This window comes from Lampris incognitus, chromosome 2, assembly GCF_029633865.1.
Source record: "Lampris incognitus isolate fLamInc1 chromosome 2, fLamInc1.hap2, whole genome shotgun sequence".
In the NCBI taxonomy this organism is placed as follows: domain Eukaryota; kingdom Metazoa; phylum Chordata; class Actinopteri; order Lampriformes; family Lampridae; genus Lampris; species Lampris incognitus.
The window spans coordinates 20,020,168-20,041,929 of NC_079212.1; the positions used below are offsets into that span (position 1 = coordinate 20,020,168).

The 21,762-nt window shown below is 40.8% G+C and overlaps 3 protein-coding genes across 3 annotated transcripts; 2 read left to right on the forward strand and 1 right to left on the reverse strand.

Annotated features, from left to right (window-relative positions):
- Window positions 1-655: 655 nt before the first annotated feature.
- On the reverse strand, window positions 656-5,510 carry LOC130107446 (PRA1 family protein 3-like). Its single transcript, XM_056274061.1, has 4 exons — window positions 5,324-5,510; window positions 4,071-4,288; window positions 2,197-2,416; window positions 656-1,577 (listed from the first exon to the last, which is right to left on the reverse strand). Exons 1-3 carry the CDS (start codon window positions 5,500-5,502, stop codon window positions 2,241-2,243), a joined length of 573 nt encoding a protein of 190 aa, XP_056130036.1. The 5' UTR covers window positions 5,503-5,510; the 3' UTR covers window positions 656-1,577; window positions 2,197-2,240.
- A 148-nt stretch (window positions 5,511-5,658) lies between these two features.
- Window positions 5,659-12,468, forward strand: uba3 (ubiquitin-like modifier activating enzyme 3). The gene is made up of 18 exons (XM_056302090.1): window positions 5,659-5,782; window positions 5,885-5,923; window positions 6,638-6,761; window positions 6,910-6,990; window positions 8,032-8,114; window positions 8,259-8,339; window positions 8,503-8,546; window positions 8,642-8,706; window positions 8,838-8,993; window positions 9,245-9,347; window positions 9,512-9,622; window positions 10,164-10,217; window positions 10,435-10,471; window positions 10,570-10,651; window positions 10,833-10,933; window positions 11,048-11,111; window positions 11,202-11,256; window positions 11,354-12,468. Exons 1-18 carry the CDS (start codon window positions 5,763-5,765, stop codon window positions 11,440-11,442), a joined length of 1,389 nt encoding a protein of 462 aa, XP_056158065.1. The 5' UTR covers window positions 5,659-5,762; the 3' UTR covers window positions 11,443-12,468.
- A 1,189-nt stretch (window positions 12,469-13,657) lies between these two features.
- Window positions 13,658-21,135, forward strand: LOC130129102 (chemokine-like protein TAFA-4). The gene is made up of 4 exons (XM_056298905.1): window positions 13,658-13,775; window positions 18,746-18,904; window positions 19,203-19,363; window positions 21,124-21,135. The coding sequence occupies exons 1-4, from the start codon at window positions 13,658-13,660 to the stop codon at window positions 21,133-21,135; spliced, it is 450 nt and encodes a 149-aa protein (XP_056154880.1).
- Window positions 21,136-21,762: the final 627 nt, after the last annotated feature.

Here is a 21,762-nt window from a genome sequence, read left to right on the forward strand (position 1 = left end):
AGGACATTCTTGCTGTGAGGTGACCACACTAACCACCGTGCTGCCCACCGTCGTGGTACTTACCGTCAGATGTAAACAAATTCAGAAAAAAATCATCATGATCATGTTCACAGATCTTTTTTTCAGTTCTTAGGGATGTATTTCCTTAATGGTTTTCAATAAAGCTGAACAGAATTAGAAACGAGATATACTGTCTTGTAAATTCAAAGGGACACATTTTTGTAGGTCCAGTTGTACAAACTCAAGTTTTCTTTGGGTTTTAGCTCAAAAACAAAACTCTGCTTTACAGCCCAGAGATGTAGATGTACACTGGATTTTGGTTTGTTACTTAAATCACATGCCACTTGCAATTTCAACTTTTAATAGAATGAGCCACATGTCCTCTGTGTGGTTTGCATGTTCTCCCCATGTCTGCGGTGGGTTTTCTGCGGGTGCTCCGGTTTCCTCCCACCACCAAAAAGACGTGCATGTTAGGGTTAATACTCCTGTCTGTGCCCCTGACCAAGGCAATAGAAAGACGAACAGGAATTGGTCCCCGGCGCTGCACGGCGACTGCCCACTGCTCCTAGCTACACAGCTAGGATGGGTTAAATGCAGAGTGTAATTTCCCTACAGGGCATCAATAAAGTATCTCAAAATCAAAAGAACAAAAAAATCATGTTGAAGCAAGTCAGAGCAATGCACCAGTTTAATAATAATAAAAGAATACATCTGTATCTTTACCAACACTGATAACTGATTGGAAATACTTTGCCCCCATAAACCACTTTATTGTCAACTTAATATCATAACGGATAAGAGTGTTTTGCTTCCTATTCTGTGGTTATGCTCAATAATGGATAATAAAAAACAACTCACATTGAAAAAACAAACAAACAAAGAAACCCCAAAATGTATATATAGATATGTAGTATGCCATCCATTTGTGAATTTACCACACATAAATTGCAGTTAATGTGCATGTGTCAAAAGCAAGACAAAAACAATTACACTTAATACCAGGAGTAGCGATACAGAATTTACAACGTCGACATAAATTCATTCGATTTCCCTCTGGATTCCCACGAGGGAAATACTTGACTAGATCCTTAAATAAATAGAAAATGATAAACTGCCACGGTGTTAACAGATAGTTAACAGATAGTAAAAAGGGGGAACTTGCATTAATTTTTTTCGATGCATAAATTGGTCTTGGTGCAACACTTTTCCAAAGTCGCATCCCTCTTTTGCATGCTGTATCATGACAACAAACACATCAAAACTTAAATGTAACAACAAAAAAAACAACAAAACATACACAACCAAGGTACAATAATTCAAACAATAAAGCTGCACTTGCCATTCCTTTTTCGATATTGCATAGCTGTGATCAGAGCATACTCAAGCAGGAACAGTATGGACAAATCTTCTGACCACAGGAGTGCTCCATATCCAGGATCATTGGCAAACTGGTCTCAGAATTGAACTACTAAATATCTTATCCATACAGATCCTGGAGCGACTACAGGTGCTTATTGCTGTTTAATAAGCAGTTCATGGTTTGATAAGTATTGGGGCACCATCTGGATAATCTGGTCCTGTCAAATCAGAGAGAAAATAACATGAGGTAGAAAAGTGAATTAATAATCGTTTTCAGCTGCAGTATGTTTGCATCTAATCGTTTCAACATGCGCTAGCTGGATTTTTGCATTGTGACATGCAGCCTCAATTTGCTGAAACAAACACCGTTTCCCGAAGTCATCACAAAACACAAAGTGCATTCTCAGCAACCGCAGCTAAACAACGGGAATGCGTTTCAAATTTGGTTTCGCAACAAAATATTCTGAACACACAGAAAACATGGGGATGCTGCAGGTTTAACTGTGCTCCGTGCCTCCCAGTGCCCCATTAGGATGAGTCTGCAAATCTTTGTAAACCATTCTTACCTCCTTCAAGAGAAGACAAATTAATACCAAGTGTATAAAAGGGGGCTAAAAAAGAAGAAGAAAGAAGCAAACTCGGGTCTGGCTGATGATGGTGGGGAATGCAAATAGCAGTAACTATAAGCATGAATAAAGCAAAAATTAAATTAAAAAAAAAAGACAGGTGGGATGGTGCTACAAAGACCATGATCCGTATTATATGATGTTGTCGTCCCATAATAATAATAATAATAATAATAATAATGATAAGGATAATTATAATAATAATCATTACATTTATAGTGCTTTTCTAGGCACTCCATGGCACTCCCTCTCCTTTTATTCCTTAAGTTTGCCCTCAATGAAATCCTGTATCTTGTTAATCTTCTCCTCCTGTTGATCCAGGAGGTCCAAGATGACCCCCATGGGGGACCTCTTCAGCCCGACACCCTCAATCTTGTTTTCCAGTCTGTTTTTCACGTTGCGCAGCCTCAGAGAAGCATGGACAAGGATCACTAGAAGACAAAAAAAAAAAAGTTATGTCTTTTTTTTTTCAATAGACAAACATCGTTTTACAGTGAAAATATTACTATGCAGTCAGTGCCTGCCACCAAAACATAATCATAATACAGGCAAAACATATTGTAAAAATGTGAAAGTGAAATGGTACACTGCAACTCACTCAGAGTTGATGGGGTATGGGGTTGGGGGGGGGCATATAATTTTATTCCCCTGTGGGACAGATACTCAGTGCATGACATCAGGCAGCAAAAGTAGTTTTGTCCAAATCAACAGTCCTTAGCAACGCATCAACAGAGGAGGTAGTATTCTCCTGGGCAGGACACCGACTGTGCCACCATTTTATTTTTCCACCACATTGCTACAGCTGTCGCTACACTTGTGTTTTTATTCAAACCTGTCAATCATCTGACTTTGCCCAAGCACAAGGAACAGTCAGACAACAGTCTGCATTAAACCACGGTCACCGAGAATACTCGCTTCCGATTGGCTGGAAGGTGTGCGCTGAAACTGTATAATACACACGTAGTTCAACTCAAGTTTTATCACTGTTCTGAAGTGATACGCTTCTTACGTCCGCTGAGTTGCCATGTAACCATAGCAACATGCTGAATGAGCAGCAAGCCAGGGGAGCTTTAGCTTAGTGGCTAATTTTTGCTTCATAACCTTTTAATTCTGAATGCAAAACATTCAACCAAAAATAAGTGAATCCTTTTTTTTTTGTGAGTGACCATAGTATAAGCTGGATAATCCACTCAAAGGTGTGCATTAGAGAAGTGGGAACATCTACATCTAGTCCTTTAGTATCTCCTCTATGCTATTAGTAGAAGGTTTTTATATACTTAACATGAAGAATGTATTGTACTTGTCTGCAATACAGTGTCAAACTTTTCTTCAACCCACGTGAATTTAAACTGAGCAAGGAACCTCTCACAGCCTCAATGACTCCATGTTTTAACACTCATTAACCTGCTATTTCTCACTCCCTCCACCAGTCTATGATGTATGGATAAACTGATTTCTCATCCATCCATCCAGCCATTATTCAAACCACTTATCCTTACCCAGGGTCGGGGGGGGGGGGGTGCTGGAGCCTATCCCAGCAGTGATTGGGCGGCAGGCCGGGAGACACCCTGGACAGGCCGCAAGGACCATCACAGGGCTACTGATTTCTCAGCTCACAGTCAAATACAAATATTTGTAAGAGAGCACATCAATCTGGAATTGACCTCTTTTTTTTAAAAAAAAAAAGAAGCTTATAAACTGCAATTTTATGAGAGTTATGTTAAGGGTTAATAATAATTTTCATGTAGGAATGGAATTAACTTCTCAAGGAAATGATCAAATGCTGTTAAATAATCAACAGATATCTTTATTCATTTCATATTCCGAGTAGATGGGTCTCATTTCCAAAAGAGACTGTTAGGTGAAGGCATGACGAGTGTATGCACACACAAAAAAAGATGAGTAAATTTCTTTTTTAAGTGATCTCTGTACTGTATGCAGCACCCTGTTAAGGATTACATACAGCAGGACAGACCTGCATCTTTAACAGAGTTATTCAGCATGGTGCATGGCATATTTACCTGAATAAGACATTTCAACCACAAAATTCAACTGTAAGCCCAGTGACATAAATTTGAAACTTACACAGCAAAGGGAAGGTGATTCCAAAGATGAAGACCATCACTCCACCACAAAGCGACAGCAGGAAGTAACTGGTGCCCATGACCCCGATGACAAACAGAGTGGGATTTTTCTTTTTGAAGTTCTTGATCACAGCCTTGTTCTCTCCAGCCCACACCGAACCCATAAAGACCAGAGTAACCACAGCTCCCCCGAGAAACATACCGATAGGGTTCAGAAACCTGATGATGGAACATTAAAAACACGATGGACCACATTTTCATATGTTATTGAGACGTCAACATTTCATAAGTATAGCACAACCTGCTGGTTGTTACAGCCAACAACCGATACCCTGTTCAATTTTGTAAAAACCACGTGAGTTCATAGTTTCCTGCTGTTAGGCCCAGCTACATTATCTCAAATAACAACACAAATATTTTCATCTCTAGAGACATCAGGTCAAACAGGAATCAAGCCCAACAAAATCGTCATTTGACCTGCGGCTTTGGGAAACCTGCAGCACGGTGCACTTGCAACCTGGAATAAGATGCAAAACATTTTAAAATTGATCTAATTTTTATCCTTAGAGCAATTAAAATTTTTAATTTCATGTCATTTCATTTCCAACCGCTCCTGTTGTTACAGCAAACGAGTCAGCTCGTTTGCTGTAACATTTCAAATTGCTTTATCTTTTTTTTAAAGTTTTCATATGTTAGTATTTTACTAATTTGGTTTCTTATTACTTATATTTTTATCACCATTTGATCGCCGGATGATTTAGATTTTTTTAATGGATTGTCATGCTAAGATTTTGCTGCTTCAAGAATATTGTTCATGGGTTAAAATCTTTCCAAATGTCATGAGCTAATTGTTTGGCAAAAGGTAACTAATTTCGAGGGACAAAGAGTGCATTTCTTTGCTTTATGATTGATCAATGTTCAATGTGGGAGGCCACAGAACGCAGGGCAAGCCCAAGGCTAACTCTGGCGACACGTAAACACACAACTCTGAACATCAAGTGTTGGCATGTGAATGACCAGCATCTCTTTAGGTAAAGGTTTACAGACCATACAAAGGCCAACGTTTGAAAAGGAAATGTCTTTAAACTAGCTGCTCAGGGTGTTTAGCTAAGCCCCAAAAACGGGCTCAACAATGCTAGGTACCAAAAATAGCATTGTGTGGTCATGACAAATGGGTGTGGAACAGAATGCAGGCCAATTTAATTAGCCAACAGACCTAGCCACAGTTAGCACGCCTTACCAGGACTCACTTACCCCACAATGAGGAAAACCACGATAGCCACGGCGAAATAATTCGTCTGATAGTAAAGTAAATTGCTAATCACTCTGTTGTTCCATTTTGTTAAATCAGCAAAATCGGGTTTGGCAAAGCGGTCTGCCCCGGGGAAGAAATCATCCCATGGTCTGAATGGTGCAAGCTCCATCTTTGCCATCGCTGAAGTGTGGGACTGCGTGGATGTTTTGACAGATCAGCTGATCAGACGGCCTTGTACGAGAAGATGGATAAGATCTCGTAGTTTCTCGCGAGAGAGACACTTTAGCCCCTTGGACATTATACGTGCGCTGCATTTTCCCAGAAATGCGCAGCCGTTGTTGCGTTGTAGAAGCCGTGGCACGGAAACGCTATTTACGGCGCAGTAGTGACACACTTAAACCACAGAAGCGATCATCGAGGACATGGGACCGTGAAAGTATGGCGGATGCTGAGGAGCCGTAAGTGCCCACCGATGGAAAATGACCTTTTATTTTATCGTAATGCTCACACTTTAAAATAAAACTGGCGTGATTGAATCTCCTTTTACCTCCTACTTCCAGGGAGAAGAAAAGAAGGCGAATCGAGGACCTGACTGATAAGTTAGTGCCGAATACTAAATAGAGGTCTCTTGACTGGCAGCAGGTTTGCGTTGCGCTCCAAGCAGCGACTGCTGGGCCAGACAATGTGAAAATGTTTTTTTGTTTTTTTTTGTTTTGCTCCAGGAACCGACTATTAACCTTTTAATCGTCCGGATGTTTCTTTTTACATTCAAACATATAACAGGTTATGCCATTAAATAGAACGTATATAATAGAGAACGCATATAATATAGAATGTATATATTAAACAGTGGTGCAAAAATTAAACGTTATACATTGACCATGCGTCACTGCCCCTTGCATGAAATAGCGAGACGTTACAAAGGATCATTCTGCAGTTCATTTGAACAGCAGGTGAAATGCAGAATTATAATATGTATGTGGTCATGATTTAGTGGTTGGAAAGTTTATTAGTACGTATTTGATTAATCCACTCAGCTATTAACGATATTTAACAACTGGGCAAACACTGTACCTAATCGTGAACAGTAAAAAGAAATATATGCTGGCTTTGGCTGACCCAACTTTATAGTCATAAGGAGCTGCCCTTTCTTAAGATCTGTCATAAAGAGCTTAAGAAAAGGCATGGATTCTTTTCTTTTGACTGATCACCTATTAGGTGGAGTTGCAGCAATGTTTGCTTTTACTATGGCTTAGCTTTAGCAATGCTTTGCAGATTGATGGGCAACAGAGCATTGTCTGTGTTGTATGCAGAATGGCCGTAGATGGAGGACACACAGAGAGTGCTTGTGACTGGAATGGCCGGTGGAACCATGTAAAGAAGTTCTTAGAGAGACCTGGCCCATTCACTCATCCTGACTTTGAACCAAGCACTGAGGTATCAAAGAATAACTCACGTGGATTAGAAATCTAAACTATTCATATAATATACCACATTAGTCCTCTGTATTGTAGGGTTTTTTTTGTACATGTGAAGCTATACTGACATGTCCAATTGAATGCCATTGATGCCATTTATCTTTCAGTCCCTTCAGTTTTTGTTGGATACATGCAAGATTCTGGTTATAGGAGCTGGAGGACTTGGATGTGAACTGCTCAAAAACCTGGTAAGTAGTTACATCTATCAAGCAGATTTTCTAAGTCTACTTCAATGGCAAAATTCTTCTTTCATTCTTTAACACATTTATTAACACTCACAGTATCAAAGAAAGTTGAATCTGTTCATCTGGACACAACATTTATTGACAGAAACGTTTCATCAATCTAAGTGACCTCTAAAGTCTAAACTGACTGCAGGTATCCCCAACCTTATAAACAATACAGTTGCATAACGACGGAAACTAAGAATCAGTTTCCTAAGCAAATAGGTGTGACCATTAATTTACAGTTACAATAGCCATGTGTACTATTCGCAGAGGATTTGGGAATGTTTGCAATCACAGATTGTAAGATGGCCACAGATTTATGCTTGACTCCCTGTTCAAACAGCTTCCTGTGCCCATCCTCATCTTTGAAAGAGTGGCCTCTGGCCTGTAGATGGGTGTAGACTGGGAGTCCTGGCCTGATGCGTTAGCTCTTCTGTGGTGTGCCATCCTCTTGGCCAGCGTCTGTCTATTTTCCCCAGTGTACAAGTCACGGCAGTCCATGGCTTGAGGATGTGCACATCCTTGATGGGGAGGAACACTGGTTTGAATTGGAAGTCAAAGAGGCCATCTATGTGAAGAGAGAACAACCATCCCTTAACTGAGGGGGGTGGAGCTTAGAGTACATCTGTCGCCATCTTACAATGCTGTGATTGCAAACATTCCCAAATTGTCTGTGAATAGTACACGTGGCCATTGTAACTCTAGTTAATGGTCACGCCTAGTTGCATATGAAACTGATTGTTGGTTTCAGTCATTATGCAACTGTATTGTTTATAAGGGGGGGATACCTGCAGTCAGTTTAAACTAAAGAGGTCACTTGGATGAGTGATGAAACATTTCTGTCAATAACCGTTGTGGCCAGATGAACTGATGCAACTTTCTTTGATTTTCTTACCTGGATTATTAAGCATGCATAAAGGCAACTTTCACAGTAGTTATTACTTGTGTCTTAATTTTATCTGGAGACGATTATAGTTTTAATGTGGTTTTCAAATGTTTTAGGCCCTGTCTGGGTTTCGCCTCATTCATGTGGTTGACATGGACACTATTGATGTGTCTAATCTCAACAGGCAATTCCTTTTCAGGTATGTTTATCTTTTTATGTTGTCATCTTCATGGCTTCATACCAGTTTACCATAATGACAGCTATATGGGGAAAGAAAAGAAAATTACATGAACACACATTTAGTATGTTCTAATGGTAAGAATTTTTATACACATCCATTCAGGCCCAAAGATGTCGGACGACCAAAGGCAGAGGTGGCTGCCGACTTTATCAACGATCGTATCCCAGGATGTAAAGTTGTCCCGTATCCTTGGCAATAATTTTTTTTCTTTTTTTTTTTTCTTACCCTAACCCACTAAATTGCTGCAGAATATTGTTGTATGCAGTGAATAGTGCAGACTGACGGTGGACACATTTTGTAAAGTATGCAAGTCAGTGTGTTTGTTTGTTCTTAACAACATCCATAGACACTTTAACAAGATCCAAGACTTTGATGAGACTTTCTACAGACGTAAGATTTATTTTAAGATTCACGCGCAGTCTTTGCTGACCAAGAAACAACACAAAGATTGCCGTAGTTTAAAATATGTTGTTTTTCCTCCTTAGAATTCCATATCATTGTGTGTGGACTGGATTCCATTATTGCCAGACGCTGGATGAATGGAATGCTGGTAAAGATTTCCTAGAAACAAAATGCGCCTCAGTGTCTTCTCTCTGTACTGTATAAATACCAAGGTGCATGAGGATATGTTTGATTGAAATCAATTCTGTGGTTACTTATGATGGATGTGCCTGGGTCTAGCTATCCCTCCTGAGTTATGAAGATAGGGTTTTGGATCCCAGCTCCATTATCCCCCTCATAGACGGAGGGACAGAGGGCTTCAAAGGCAATGCTCGAGTCATTCTACCTGGCATGACTGCATGCATCGAATGCACACTGGAGTTGTATCCACCGCAGGTACTGCACACATTTCCTAACCTTTGTGCCAGTAATCATTCTTTCAGCCAAATGATAGACCCCCCTCCACCTTGTTTATTCTTTTAATATCAGTTTAACTTGCGTATCAATGGCATTAAGATGTTATTTTCTACTTCTTATGTTTAATCTTAGTTTCTTGCCATATTTACTACACAAGACTCCTTGGTAAAGCAGATGGTTTCTGTCCTTATTGTTAAAATGACATGCATAATATCTCTTTACATCCACAGATTAATTTCCCAATGTGCACCATTGCATCAATGCCAAGGCTACCAGAACATTGTGTGGAGTATGCCAGAATGTTACAGTGGCCCAAAGAAAAGCCTTTTGGAGGTAGGCTATTATACACAGTATTGTTACTATTTTCTACTGCAGGATGTCTGAAGCAGGGCATTTTTTCCATTGCTTTTGTTGATTATCACAATGGTTATAAATACACAAGAAGTGCATTTGTCTTAAAAGTTTGTGTCCATGCTGCTCCCAACCTCTTTACCTAGAAAATGCCTTAGATGGCGACAACCCAGAGCATATCCATTGGGTGTTCCAGAAGGCCCAGGAAAGAGCCGCTGAGTTCAATATCACAGGCGTTACCTACAGACTCACTCAAGGTGAGAAAATAGGGTCGGATTTTATCGACTGTTACAGCAGCTGAAATGTCAGTGTTAGATTTAACGAGATAGATAGAAGATGTCATGTGGAAGATCTCATTTGGGAACTTCACAATTATTTCATGGTGCTGCTGCCAGCATGGGGGTTATGAAATGGGGCATCTACAGAACAATTTAGATCACTGAAGAAAATATTTTTCTTCCCATCATAGTTATTGTTGTTTTACTGTAAAAATGTTACCTTAACTTAAATGTTTTGACATCTGAGGTATTCTCAAACATCTGCAAAGTCATGCTGCTCATTTTTGGAAATAACATTTCTTCATCATCTTTGATAACTCAAATTATCATTGGAAGTACCTGCTTGTTGATATGTGTGGTGGCAAAACACATTTTAAAATAACTAGCTTTGGGCACATGCAACAGGGCAGTACAAAATATGTACTTTTTGCAAATTTAATAGAGAGCTGTCTTAATTACAAGTACCATTCCAGTTTGCCGAAGTTGTGAATTTAAAACGTTTTTTCTTCTTGTGCCATAGGAGTTGTGAAGAGGATCATCCCTGCTGTAGCATCAACTAATGCTGTTATTTCTGGTATGAAACTCAAGTAGCAAAGTGATTAACTACTATGTCAAATGTATCATTGAAAGAGATCGATTTATAATAAAAATATTTGATGTTATGCATAAAAGACAGGTTGAAACAAAATTGGCAGCAATAAACACCATTTTGTTGGTTTTTTCTTTTTTGCATCATTTACAAAAGTTTGAAATACATCTCTTTTATTTTATTTTACTTTTGTTACCCGTAGCTGCCTGCGCCACTGAAGTTTTCAAAATTGCTTCAAGGTTTGTGGCAGATACATAGTCTCAATTCTATACAATATATTCTTAAATAGAAATGATTTCTCCCTGTGACAGCGGGTTTTTTTTGTTTTTTTTTGCAGCGCTTATATTCCTTTAAATAATTACCTGGTCTTTAATGATGTGGATGGATTGTACACTTACACCTTTGAAGCAGAGCGAAAGGTTTGTGGTTCACAGCCTTAATGATAAATGCTCTTGTCAAAAGCATGACGATATTCCTGCAGTTTTGTTGGAACTGCACTGCATATGTGGCTCACTCATAACATTATGGCTCACTCATAAATCTTTATTTTATGCTCTGCATCTTCTGTACATGACAGTTTATCTATATTTTGATTAACAGGACAACTGCCCAGCCTGTAGCCAGGTCCCACAAGACCTACAGTTCCCGCCTTCTGCCAAACTGCAGGAGGTGTTGGAGTATCTGACCGAAAACTCCTCGCTGTGAGTATCAGATCTGACTGACAGACTGACTTGTAATACCAACATGGAAAAAAATGACAATGGTTCAGTATACTTGATTTTTTTTTACAATTGAAATTTTAATGTATTTTATAGACAAATGAAATCTCCAGCTATCACCACAACTCTGGAAGGGAAAAATAAGACACTATATTTACAGGTAATTCATCTGTATTGAAAAATTATGCACGCCATGTGTCTGAATATATTTCATGACTAATTTGCTCTTTGTTTGTTTGTTTTTTTGCAGTCTGTTAAATCCATCGAAGAGAGAACAAGACCAAATCTCTGCAAAACGTTGAAAGGTACTTCGATTTTGACCCCTCAGTTGATTTCAGTCCATGAAACATGACTAAATTCTTAACCTGTTCAAATGTATGACATTGTGCTCTTGTGCTGCAGAACTTGGCTTATCAGATGGACAGGAGCTAGCCGTGGCAGACGTCACCACACCCCAGACAGTTCTCTTCAAGCTAAATTTCACCTCCTAAAACCTCATTAACATGCAGCATTAAGGCCAAGTTCACGGCAAACCACATCTTGCATCTTGGGGTCATTTTGATGTTACATTTATATATTTGACTGGATGATGTAATGTAAATTCATTCTCACTTTATCGGGAGAGACTTGCAGGATAGAAATGTTGATAATTTCAAGCTGGAATCTGTTGAACGGCTTAATTTTTTTTATTAACATTGTTTACTCCATTTGTCATTGTCTTGTGTTGATCCTCATAATATTTTTTTTTGCCGTCAGTGAAATGAATATAATGATGTACACTATGCTGTATTAAAGTTTTATGTAAAATATAATGGCCAGAGCCCAAATGGCTTTATTTGCATTAAACTTTTATCAAAATATAATTTCTATTCCGTGTAGCAATATTCTCTATGCACTGTTCTAGATAACAGATGGTTGTGGTGTGGCCCATTATATATTCCATGAAACGTGAAAAAAAAAGCACCATAAAAGTCTTCGTGTTGGTCAAAATCAAATTAAAATTGCCCATATGTGTAATAGAGAACAAGTCAGCCATGCTACATTTCAATTTATTAAGCCCAAGGAGGGGGCATCCCATTTGGATGCTGTCCATGGAGTTCAATGTACTTCTATCTCCGGTGTAAACAGGGGGAATGAAACCGACTCCAGTGTGATCAACATGCCTTTAAGCTTCTTAAATGGTAATGAAAGTGGCTGCATAGTAGTCAACAGATGGTTTCTCCCTTGATTAAGTTCCCTTTTTTAATGATGGTAACGGCTTACTGGTGTGCCAGCTCAGAGGGGTCCAATGTCTTGACAGGTCATCATCACATGTTTGACCAGTCAATCCCCCCGAAGAAGAAAACTGCTATGGGAAAATCGTTGCATCCCACATGGAGTGCGAGTATCAGTCAGTATAGGCATTGGATTTATTTATTTTTTAACTTCCTTGATCATATGCATGAGAAACTTCTGTCTTCCTGTTGACTCATTACTTCTCTGAAGACCTGAATGCTTCACATTAAACACTAATAACTGGAAAGGAGCGCAGATCTGTGTGAATTATGTCTCATGGGGGAAGACCATCCTGATGGGAGTCTTCTGATAATAAGAATAACGTGTTTTGGACATGGCGCTTTTTCCATTGGTTATTGTGATGACGTCACAAGAGAAGGTACGTGGTTAAATTAATTAAAAATAATGAGTTAAATTAATTTTTGTTCAGGTAAATGGTTCCGCGGCTAAACGTGCAGCTCATTAATATTTCATCCCATCCATGAAAATCTTGGCGGTTTATCTGCAGTTGAGCCTAATAGCATCCATATATCCACATCTACTCCCCCCCCCCCCCACCTGTTCAAATCGTCTTTTTTGAACGATTATTGTAGATGCATTCTGATGTGTTTTCTCGTCCGTGCTCTTATTTCTATTATTTCTATTATTCTGCATCATTATTGTCTATAATAATGGGTTTGCCACAGCAGATTGTCTCTGCTTGGCCCAAATCAAGCATAATAACACCAATGACTGTGTTATTTTGGCCTGGCTGACTGTGATGACTGTGATGATGATAACTAAGGATGTCTAATGGCTGATCATGAAGGAAAACGAGATGATCATTTATATTTATAGCACCATATAGTACTAGCAAACAAGGTTTACAAAGTGCTTTGCAAATCACCAACGCCACAAAGGTTAAAAAGACACAAAAGTAAACAATGAAAGATGATAAAACTTAAATTACAGACCAATGAAGGTAAATGGACAATTAACAAGAACAAATTACACTGAAAACAATACATTATTGTTTTCTGCGCATCTATCTGTGTATGTAGATCCATCTATTATGTATATCTAAAGTGTACACGGCAAAGTGTGCATGGTGTGTTGTTTTCCTATTTATCTTGCTCTTTTTTAATCTGTCCATTTACCTTTATTAATTGTTATTACCTTTTGTTTTATCTCATAGGTACACAAGTACACCCATAGTATTTCATTGCGCTGAAGTGATGTCAAATGAATAAATTTAGCAAGAGAAAACAACCGCAATGATAGGAGATAAAATCACAGTAGACGTTACAAGATGCATTTTGAAAGATTGAACTGACTTTGCACATCTAAAATCTCATCAGGCAGACCACTGCAAAGTAGAAGAGAGGCTGCAGCTTTATCTATGCAGCCTGTCTGGATATCATTTGATTTCCTCTGTTTTACTCTGCAGACACAATGAAGCGGGACTACACATGGGCATGGCTGGTACACTGGTGCCTCCTACTTTTCTGTGTCTTGAGCCTCTGCAGCCAACCGGTGTCCACTGGCAACCAAAGCTCTCAGGGGCGGACAGGTGGGTCGAAGCAATAAGCAGACCACTCACACACCATGAAGGGCTCATTATGGCCCCTGGTCACCCGAATACCCCGGCGCTCTGAGAAGATATGGCTGTACTTATATGAAAACATGGGGTACATAGAGAAAAGTGTTATGTTGACACTGAGAAACGAGGCAAAATAACGATTCAAATCACACCCCAGATGAAATTTAAAAATCAATAAGTCTTTGTGTTAAACATGGCCTCGGTGTGATAAATGGACGGATGATTAAAATCAGACCCCAGAGAAACTGCAAAAAAAGAGAAAAGAAAATGTGTTAAAATGGAAAAGTATTCCTTTTTTTCCTATCTAATAGTCAGTGCTGTTCAGTGTGATCGATGGATAACAAAATAAATTCCTCGATAAGAAGTCATAAGAAGTATTTGACTTGCCAAAAACACATAACTGGCTGAACGAGGCATGATTACATACAGATAAGGCCAGGGACATTGACATTACATACCTGCAGTACTGCATAGAAACAACAGGGGACACTTTCTGCATTAAACAGCAATTACAACAATGTGAATTGGACGAGTTCAACATTTGAATCTGGTGAGCACTCATCACAGAAAAAAAAATATTTTGAATAATTGTAGTAAATCATCATAAATTTGTCAACTCCTGTTTTGACTTGCCTGATTCTAATGGTGATATTAATACTACCACCACCACCACCACTACTAGAACTAGAACTACTAGTACCACTACTATTACCATTACTACTATTACTAAAACTAGTACAGTCACCACCATCACAACTGCTATTACTACTACCACCACCACCACCACCACCATTACTACTTCAACAACTACTAGTACCCCTACTATAACCACCACTACTACTACTACTACTACCACAACTACCACTACAACCACCACTACTACTACTACTACTACTACTAATAATAATAATAATAATAACAATGCCAGTGATCAGCATCATTTGTTAAGGCCTTAATGTGGGAATAGCAGTCACCATGTATTCCATTAATGAAGTTAGATTAGGACCAACAGCAGCAACAAACCAAGGAAAGTATTCTGTAGCCAACCGACCAAGTTACAGATATTGCAGGCAGCCAATGCAAAGCAGCCCAGATAGAGATGACGTGTTCTTGGTTCTTTACACCACAGGTTAAAGCCATATTCTGTAGGCGTGAAACTCCCTTTTCACAAAGGCAGGACCAGAGAGAATTGTGATACACCAGGCGTGATGCGAATGCATGAATGACCTGCTCAAGGTCACCAAACACACAATCTTATTTCTGAAACGCCTCTTTGAATGGAAGAGGTGTGATTGAGGAACTCGACTGCTCCTCAATGGTAAGATTGGCATCGAAATTACACCCAAGCGTCCCATCAGAGTGTTTAACATGCACTGACACAGTACCATGATTATTACTGTTAATTGAATTCAGGCAATTGTGTGGCACGTGTAATGCTAATCTAGATTTGTTATCATTTAGCTCTTGATGGTTTCACTACATCATGTGTTTGATGTCTGAGAGGTGGTCACGCAGACTGACCAGGTTGTCAGGATAACAAGGTGAGATAAGTCCAAAAATAACAGTGACTGCATAACAGTGACCAGAGGTTAGACATTTTGTGATGCAAGGGAAGCACACACACACACACACACACACACACACACACACACACACACACACACACACACACACACACACACACAGCTAGCTAGATAGATAGATAGGATCTTAATTAATTGGGAGCAGTACTTGGACAACCAATCCAGCTTTTAAATCATTTCCATGGTTTACTGAAAGAGCTGAAGCTGAGCACTGTCCTCAATTTGCCGTTGAAGGAGGTCATGATTCAGTTTGACGTCGTGCCGTCTCTGTCCTATATATTTGTTAAAAGCCATCTGGAAACTATTTTTCAAGTGTTTTTTTTCTTTTAATAATCAGAAAGGATTAAAGCTAATAGAAGGTAATAGGGGGCTGTAAATATTATCAAGCTAGCCTTTTCCACCCCCTCCCCCCACACGCACATACCTGCTAACTGCTTCTAATGCACTGCAACACTTTATTCCATGCAATGCATATTACATCTGAAATATAAAATCCCCACAGTGCATTGTATCAATGTTGTCATAACAAGTACCTCATTCATCGTGCAGTCTCTGCTTTACTGCATGGTTATGGTTTCCTTGGCATGCATAAGTGCCTTTATGCATTGTGTACAGATAGAGGACACCACTGTGCCCGCATGTCTCTGTATTGGTTTTAATGAGCTCATTTGTTGTGCAATACCTTTTTACGCTGCACTGTCTGCACTGTCACTTTTTACTTGCCTCATCCACATGCCTTTATTTATTTATCATGCATAGATAAAGCATGCTACCTCGTTATAGTTATCTTGTTTATTTATCTTGTTTTTCTATTGCTGCTGGTCTCTGAGAGTTACCAATCATAATTTTGTCGTATGCCTTCAATGAAAAATAAAGTGTCTTATCTTATCGGGCAGCATGGTGGCACAGCGGTTAGCGCAGTTGCCTCACAGCAAAAAGGTCCTGGGTTTCAGCCTTGGGGTAGTCCAACCTTGGGGGTCGTCCCGGGTCATCCTCTATGTGGAGTTTGCATGTTCTTCCCGTGTCTGTGTGGGTTTCCTTCGGGTGCTCTGGTTTCCTCCTACAGTCCAAAGACATGTAGGTCAGGGGACTCAGCCATACTAAGTTGTCCCTCGGTGTGAATGTGTGTGTGTCGGTCCTGTGATGGCCTGGCGGCCTGTCCAGGGTGTCTCCCCGCCTGCCGCCCAATGACTGCTGGGATAGGCTTCAGCATCCCCGTGAACCTGAGCGCAGGATAAGTGGTTTGGCTAATGAATGGATGGATCTTATCTTATCTTATCTTATCTTATCTTATCTTATCTTATCTTATCTTATCTTATCTTATCTTATCTTATCTTATCTTATCTTATCTTATCTTATCTTATCTTATCTTATCTTATCTTATCTTATCTTATCTTATCTTATCATTGTAATTCTTTGGATAGGGAAGGCAATTTTTTAACTTGTAAGTTTACAGGATGTACTATACTAAAATGCTAATAATAATGACGATGCTAACGTTAATAATTGTTTACAACATATAAGACATTAAATACAGACGCCATAGCCTCTTTGAGGAGACATATAGGAAGAACATTTGTTGGACTGTTGTTGAGGTGGGACTTGTTCAAAACTATCACACTCATTTTTGTGGAGGATTTTGACAAAAATCCCAGTTTGTCTCTGGAGGAGATTAGAGAAAAATACAAACAGCTTCGGCATCTTTAAGTATTTTCTAAACATTTTTCACAAAATGCCTCAGGATCACACAAGAGACGTGTAATTCCTCTACATTTTCATTTGTTCCCATTCAGCACTTACTTCACAAAGACCATGTGCACTCGTTCATCCAAGGACGCTTTTCAGCTTCAAGTTCCTGATTGTAATTTGTGTATTTGAGTTAAAATAAAAAAAAGTGCTGTCCAACATTTGATTGGCAGCTTGTTGTTTTGCAGGTGAGCCACACTGGCTGATGGAGAAGATGTATTGGGGTCGAATAAGATGTGGTATACAAAAAACAAGTTTTATACAGCTATCAGTTCGATCAATAAATTATGGATGGTCTCTAAAAGCAGCCATTTCTTTCAGATTATGACCTTTTTGAGCATAAAGGAAAGCCACTTTATTGTTGTCATTGTACAGTAGTGCAGGTTACAGTGGGCAGCTGCAGCGCCTGGGGACCAACTCCAGTTCTTCTTTCCATTGCCTTGCTCAGGGGCACAGACAGGAGTATTAACCCTAACATGCATGTCTTTTTGATGGTGGGAGGAAACCGGATCACCCGGAGGAAACCCACGCAGACACGGGGAGAACATGCAAACTCCACACAGAAAGGACCTGGGACGGCCTGGGCTTCGAACCCAAAACCTTCTTGCTGTGAGGCAACAGTGCTAACCACTGGGCCACCGTGCCACCATAATATATTGGGTGAGGTCAGATGATCCAAAAATGACCTAAAACTTTAGTGGAACGGGTGGTTTCCATTGATATCAAAGCCCTGAAGTATTACAACTCTGTCTGACTATGTCTTTGGCATAATTAATGACAGGAGTTTAAAAAATTAATTTATAGAATTACAGTTTGGCTTCGTATTCTTCAAAGCATGGCAGAGGAGTTATACATGGCCTCAGATTGGTAATCTCAGAGATTTCATCTGATGAGGTGTCACGTTAAGGGAGCGGCTGAAAATATCTGTATGAATAAATCCAGTGCATAATGGAGATCCCTGCCAGGCTGGGCCGCTGTGACGGGATAACATCCCGACATGATGTGAAGGATCCCAAGTGATGTGTTGAAATAGCCCTTTAATTTTACAGGTTGAGTGAATCATAGTCGATCAATATCACAAGTAAAGTTGAAATATTCCTGTAACATCCAGTCACCTTGCTTTCCTCTTCCCTCAAGTAACAGAGGCTACGCCGTAAATATCTCCATTCCCATACAACCTGTCATGTAAAGTCCTGTGTATGTATGATCACACTGTGAAGTGTCTCTTGTATGTGTTTGTGTCTTAAGAGGAAAATTATGTTTGCATAGCACTGTGTTTTGGATATGTATGGTAAGTACCCCTGCTATTCATCCACATGGTGGTGTTGTAGCTCCAGAAGCATCAGAACTAAATCTGTGCTTGCACCTACGTGGCTTTGCTTAACATACCCAAGTCCTGAACAAATTAAGAAGGCAATTCTATTAATTTAACTTCAACAACTCACAAAGTCACACAATAGCTGCAGTGTGACTCCATCTTCCACTTGATCCCGGTCTTAACCTACTTAAGAGCCTATCTTTTTCCTCCGTCAATAACAACCAATAAAAAAAACCCCCAAAAAAAAAAAAACAATAGAGCCATTATCCCTACTTTAAGCTTGTCTTCCTCAGGGTCGACACTGGAGAAGGACACAGGGACTTGTGAAGTGGTCGCCGCCCATCGCTGCTGCAATAAGAACAAGATCGAGGAACGCTCTCAAACGGTCAAGTGTTCCTGCTTCCCCGGGCAGGTGGCGGGGACAACCAGGGCCCTGCCCTCTTGTGTCGAAGGTAATGTTACTGAGATACTCCCCCGACCACTCGAGGTGCAGATATCTTGACTTGAATGTTTGATTTGTCCGAGTGGGAAAAATGAGAGGTCAGGCTGGTCAGGCATTTTAATGAGAATCCACGGCTACTTGATGGGGGGCGGGGGGCCCGTCAAGGGCCAGGGGTTTTTGATGTGCAGATTGCAACATGCCTCTTTTGTTGCTGATGTTGTAGTAAACAACTGTATTTAAGATCTCTTCATCTGAAGTGACCTTCCTCTGTCATGTTTTCTCTTCTTGTCTTCCCCACCCCTATTCAGCGTCCATTGTGCGTCAGAAGTGGTGGTGCAAAATGGAGCCATGTCTGGTCGGGGAGGAGTGCCGAGTCCTCCCCGACCTCACCGGCTGGTCCTGCATCTACGGGAACAAAGTCAAGACCACCAAGGTGAGAGCGGATCGAGGGCCCCGGTGGCGTTCAATGGTGCTGAATAGCCCAAAATTATATAGCAGACTGGCATCCGGGTTGCGTAGTGGTCTATTCCGTTGCCTACCAACACAGGGATTGCCGGTTCGAATCCCTGTGTTACCTCCGGCTTGGTCGGTGTGCCTACAGACACAATTGGCCGTGTCTGCGGGTGAGAAGCCGGATGTAGGTACGTGTCCTGGTCACTGTACAAGCGCCTGCTCTGGTCAGTCGTGGCGCCTGTTCGGGGGGAGGGGGAACTGGGGGGAATAGCATGATCCTCCCACGCGCTACGTCCCCCTGGCGAAACTCCTCACTGTCAGGTGAAAAGAAGTGGCCAGCGACTCCACATGTATCGGAGGAGGCATGTGGTAGTCTGCAGCCCTCCCCGGATCGGCAGAGGGGGTGGAGCAGCGACCGGGGTAGCTCTGAAGAGTGGGGTAATTGACCAGATACAATTGGGGCGAAAGAGGGGGAAAAAGATCATGTAGCAGACATCCATTTCAGACAGTTATTTAAGTTGGATGCTGAACATATACAGTAGAGCATAGGATAATATGGTGACCATATTAAACCTTTTCATGCTCTTCCTCATAAGCAATGGATGCATGACACACTAGTAAATGCTCATCGTAGAGCTTTCTTTTCTTGTGAGCCCCGCTTTGATGTCGAAAGAGTTCACAATCAGTCATAATCACCGCTCCAATTAGCAATATCAACACCATTGCTCTCCAAACAGGCACAGTGGGCTCAGCACACCCTAATTCCATAATCTGGAGAATGATGAGGCCAAGAGGACAAACATGAAATAAGCCATTTTATAAATGTAAACTATCTAATACTGCGCACTAAGACCCGTATAATTAAATTTAACAGCCAAAGCACGGACCTCGTTCTTTAGAAACGCTGAAAATACGTAGTGTCTCCCAAATTACCTTTTGTTTGCTCCAAATTAAACCAAAACCCCTTTTGGGGGAATAATTTCACAGTGAGTGAAGGAACAAGTGACAGCTGAAGGCATGCCGCTGGCAATCAAACGCTGCTGAAACTCAACAGAAGGCAACAGCATGCAGTCACGGGGCCCATTAGATCGCATAACAATAAAAAAAGAAACAACAGAGTAGAATGGAACAGAATAGAATAAAACATTTTCTGTGTAATATCATGTAACTCACAGGGCTTGGTTTTAGCTTTTGGGATCTATACTGAAACCACCAGTATGGAGTCCTCAACAGTGTGAGGTGGGGCGTCCGGGTAGTGTAGCGGTCTATTCCGTTGCCTACCAACACGGGGATCGCTGGTTCGAATCCCCGTGTTACCTTCGGCTAGGTCGGGCGTCCCTACAGATACAATTGGCCGTGTCCGTGGGTGGGAAGCCGGATGTGGGTATGTGTCCTGGTCGCTGCACTAGCGCCTCCTCTGGTCAGTTGGGGTGCCTGTTCGAGAGGGAGGGGAAACTGGGGGGAATAGCATGATCCTTCCACGTGCTACATCTCCCTGGTGAAACTCCTCACTGCCAGGTGAAAAGAAGTGGCTGGCGACTCCACATGTATATCGGAGGAGGCATGTGGAGTCATCTGCAGTCCTCCCTGGTTCGGCAGAGGGGGTGGAGCAGCGACCGGGATGGCTCGGAAGAGTGGGGTAATTGGCCGGGTACAATTGGGGAGAAAAAGTGGGGAAAAATCCCCCCCCAAAAAAGAAGTGTGATGTGGACATATTGACTTTTTGTGAGGTTTTGTTTTCTTCCATTCTCTAAACTTGCATGTTGTTTTTTTTAGGTGGCGCGGTAGCAAGGGACAATCTCAGCCTACTCCTATTCACCATGAACACGCCCTGGCCCACAGCTGTCATCTTTATTACTATTGCACTATGAGGACAGCAAACCCCCATCCCATGGTTCATTAGGAATACAAGCCCTGCAACAAGACCTTTCAGACAAGACAAATGGACAAAGGGTATCTCCTCCCTGCTCACTGAGCATAAGGAACTTGTAGGTGTCTACTGATTTGTTTTTTTCTTTTAAATTTTTTTCTTTAATTTTCACAATGTTTCAGTTATATACAGACATGTTATTGTTCATTCGTGATTGACCTTGGATGGGATGAAATGCTCAAACACCTTTGACTTTAGGCTAAGGCACAAATTGAAATATGCAGCTCCTGCAGAAGTGTTTATCAGTATGTCGTGATGGACATGCCGGGCACGTTGTACTGCATTCAATCAAAAGTTTGGATGGGCGTATGGGCAGACACTTAGACAGAGATTTTGTGGATTTTCAGGAAGTTGAATGTGAAATCAGTCACTGGCTTGTGACTTTCTCTACAGATCAGAGGAGAAGATACAACAAATACTGAGAAATGTATGATTATGTGCTGCAGCAGACAGTCAAACAACCCTGTCAGGTGGACCTTCTGAGA

Excerpts from the sequence above, each read along its gene's own strand:
- LOC130107446 (XM_056274061.1), bottom strand. The coding sequence starts at position 5,502 with ATGGCAAAGATGGAGCTTGCACCATTCAGACCATGGGATGATTTCTTC. Across the intron at positions 4,289-5,323 it reads GTGGTTTTCCTCATTGTGGG|GTTTCTGAACCCTATCGGTA; the intron begins GTAAGTGAGTCC and ends TTCCATCATCAG. Across the intron at positions 2,417-4,070 it reads AATCACCTTCCCTTTGCTGT|TGATCCTTGTCCATGCTTCT; the intron begins GTAAGTTTCAAA and ends TTTGTCTTCTAG.
- uba3 (XM_056302090.1), top strand. The coding sequence starts at position 5,763 with ATGGCGGATGCTGAGGAGCC. Across the intron at positions 10,218-10,434 it reads AACTAATGCTGTTATTTCTG|CTGCCTGCGCCACTGAAGTT; the intron begins GTATGAAACTCA and ends TGTTACCCGTAG. Across the intron at positions 10,472-10,569 it reads GTTTTCAAAATTGCTTCAAG|CGCTTATATTCCTTTAAATA; the intron begins GTTTGTGGCAGA and ends TTTTTTTTGCAG.
- LOC130129102 (XM_056298905.1), top strand. The coding sequence starts at position 13,658 with ATGAAGCGGGACTACACATGGGCATGGCTGGTACACTGGTGCCTCCTA. Across the intron at positions 13,776-18,745 it reads AAGCTCTCAGGGGCGGACAG|GGTCGACACTGGAGAAGGAC; the intron begins GTGGGTCGAAGC and ends TGTCTTCCTCAG. Across the intron at positions 18,905-19,202 it reads CCTGCCCTCTTGTGTCGAAG|CGTCCATTGTGCGTCAGAAG; the intron begins GTAATGTTACTG and ends ACCCCTATTCAG.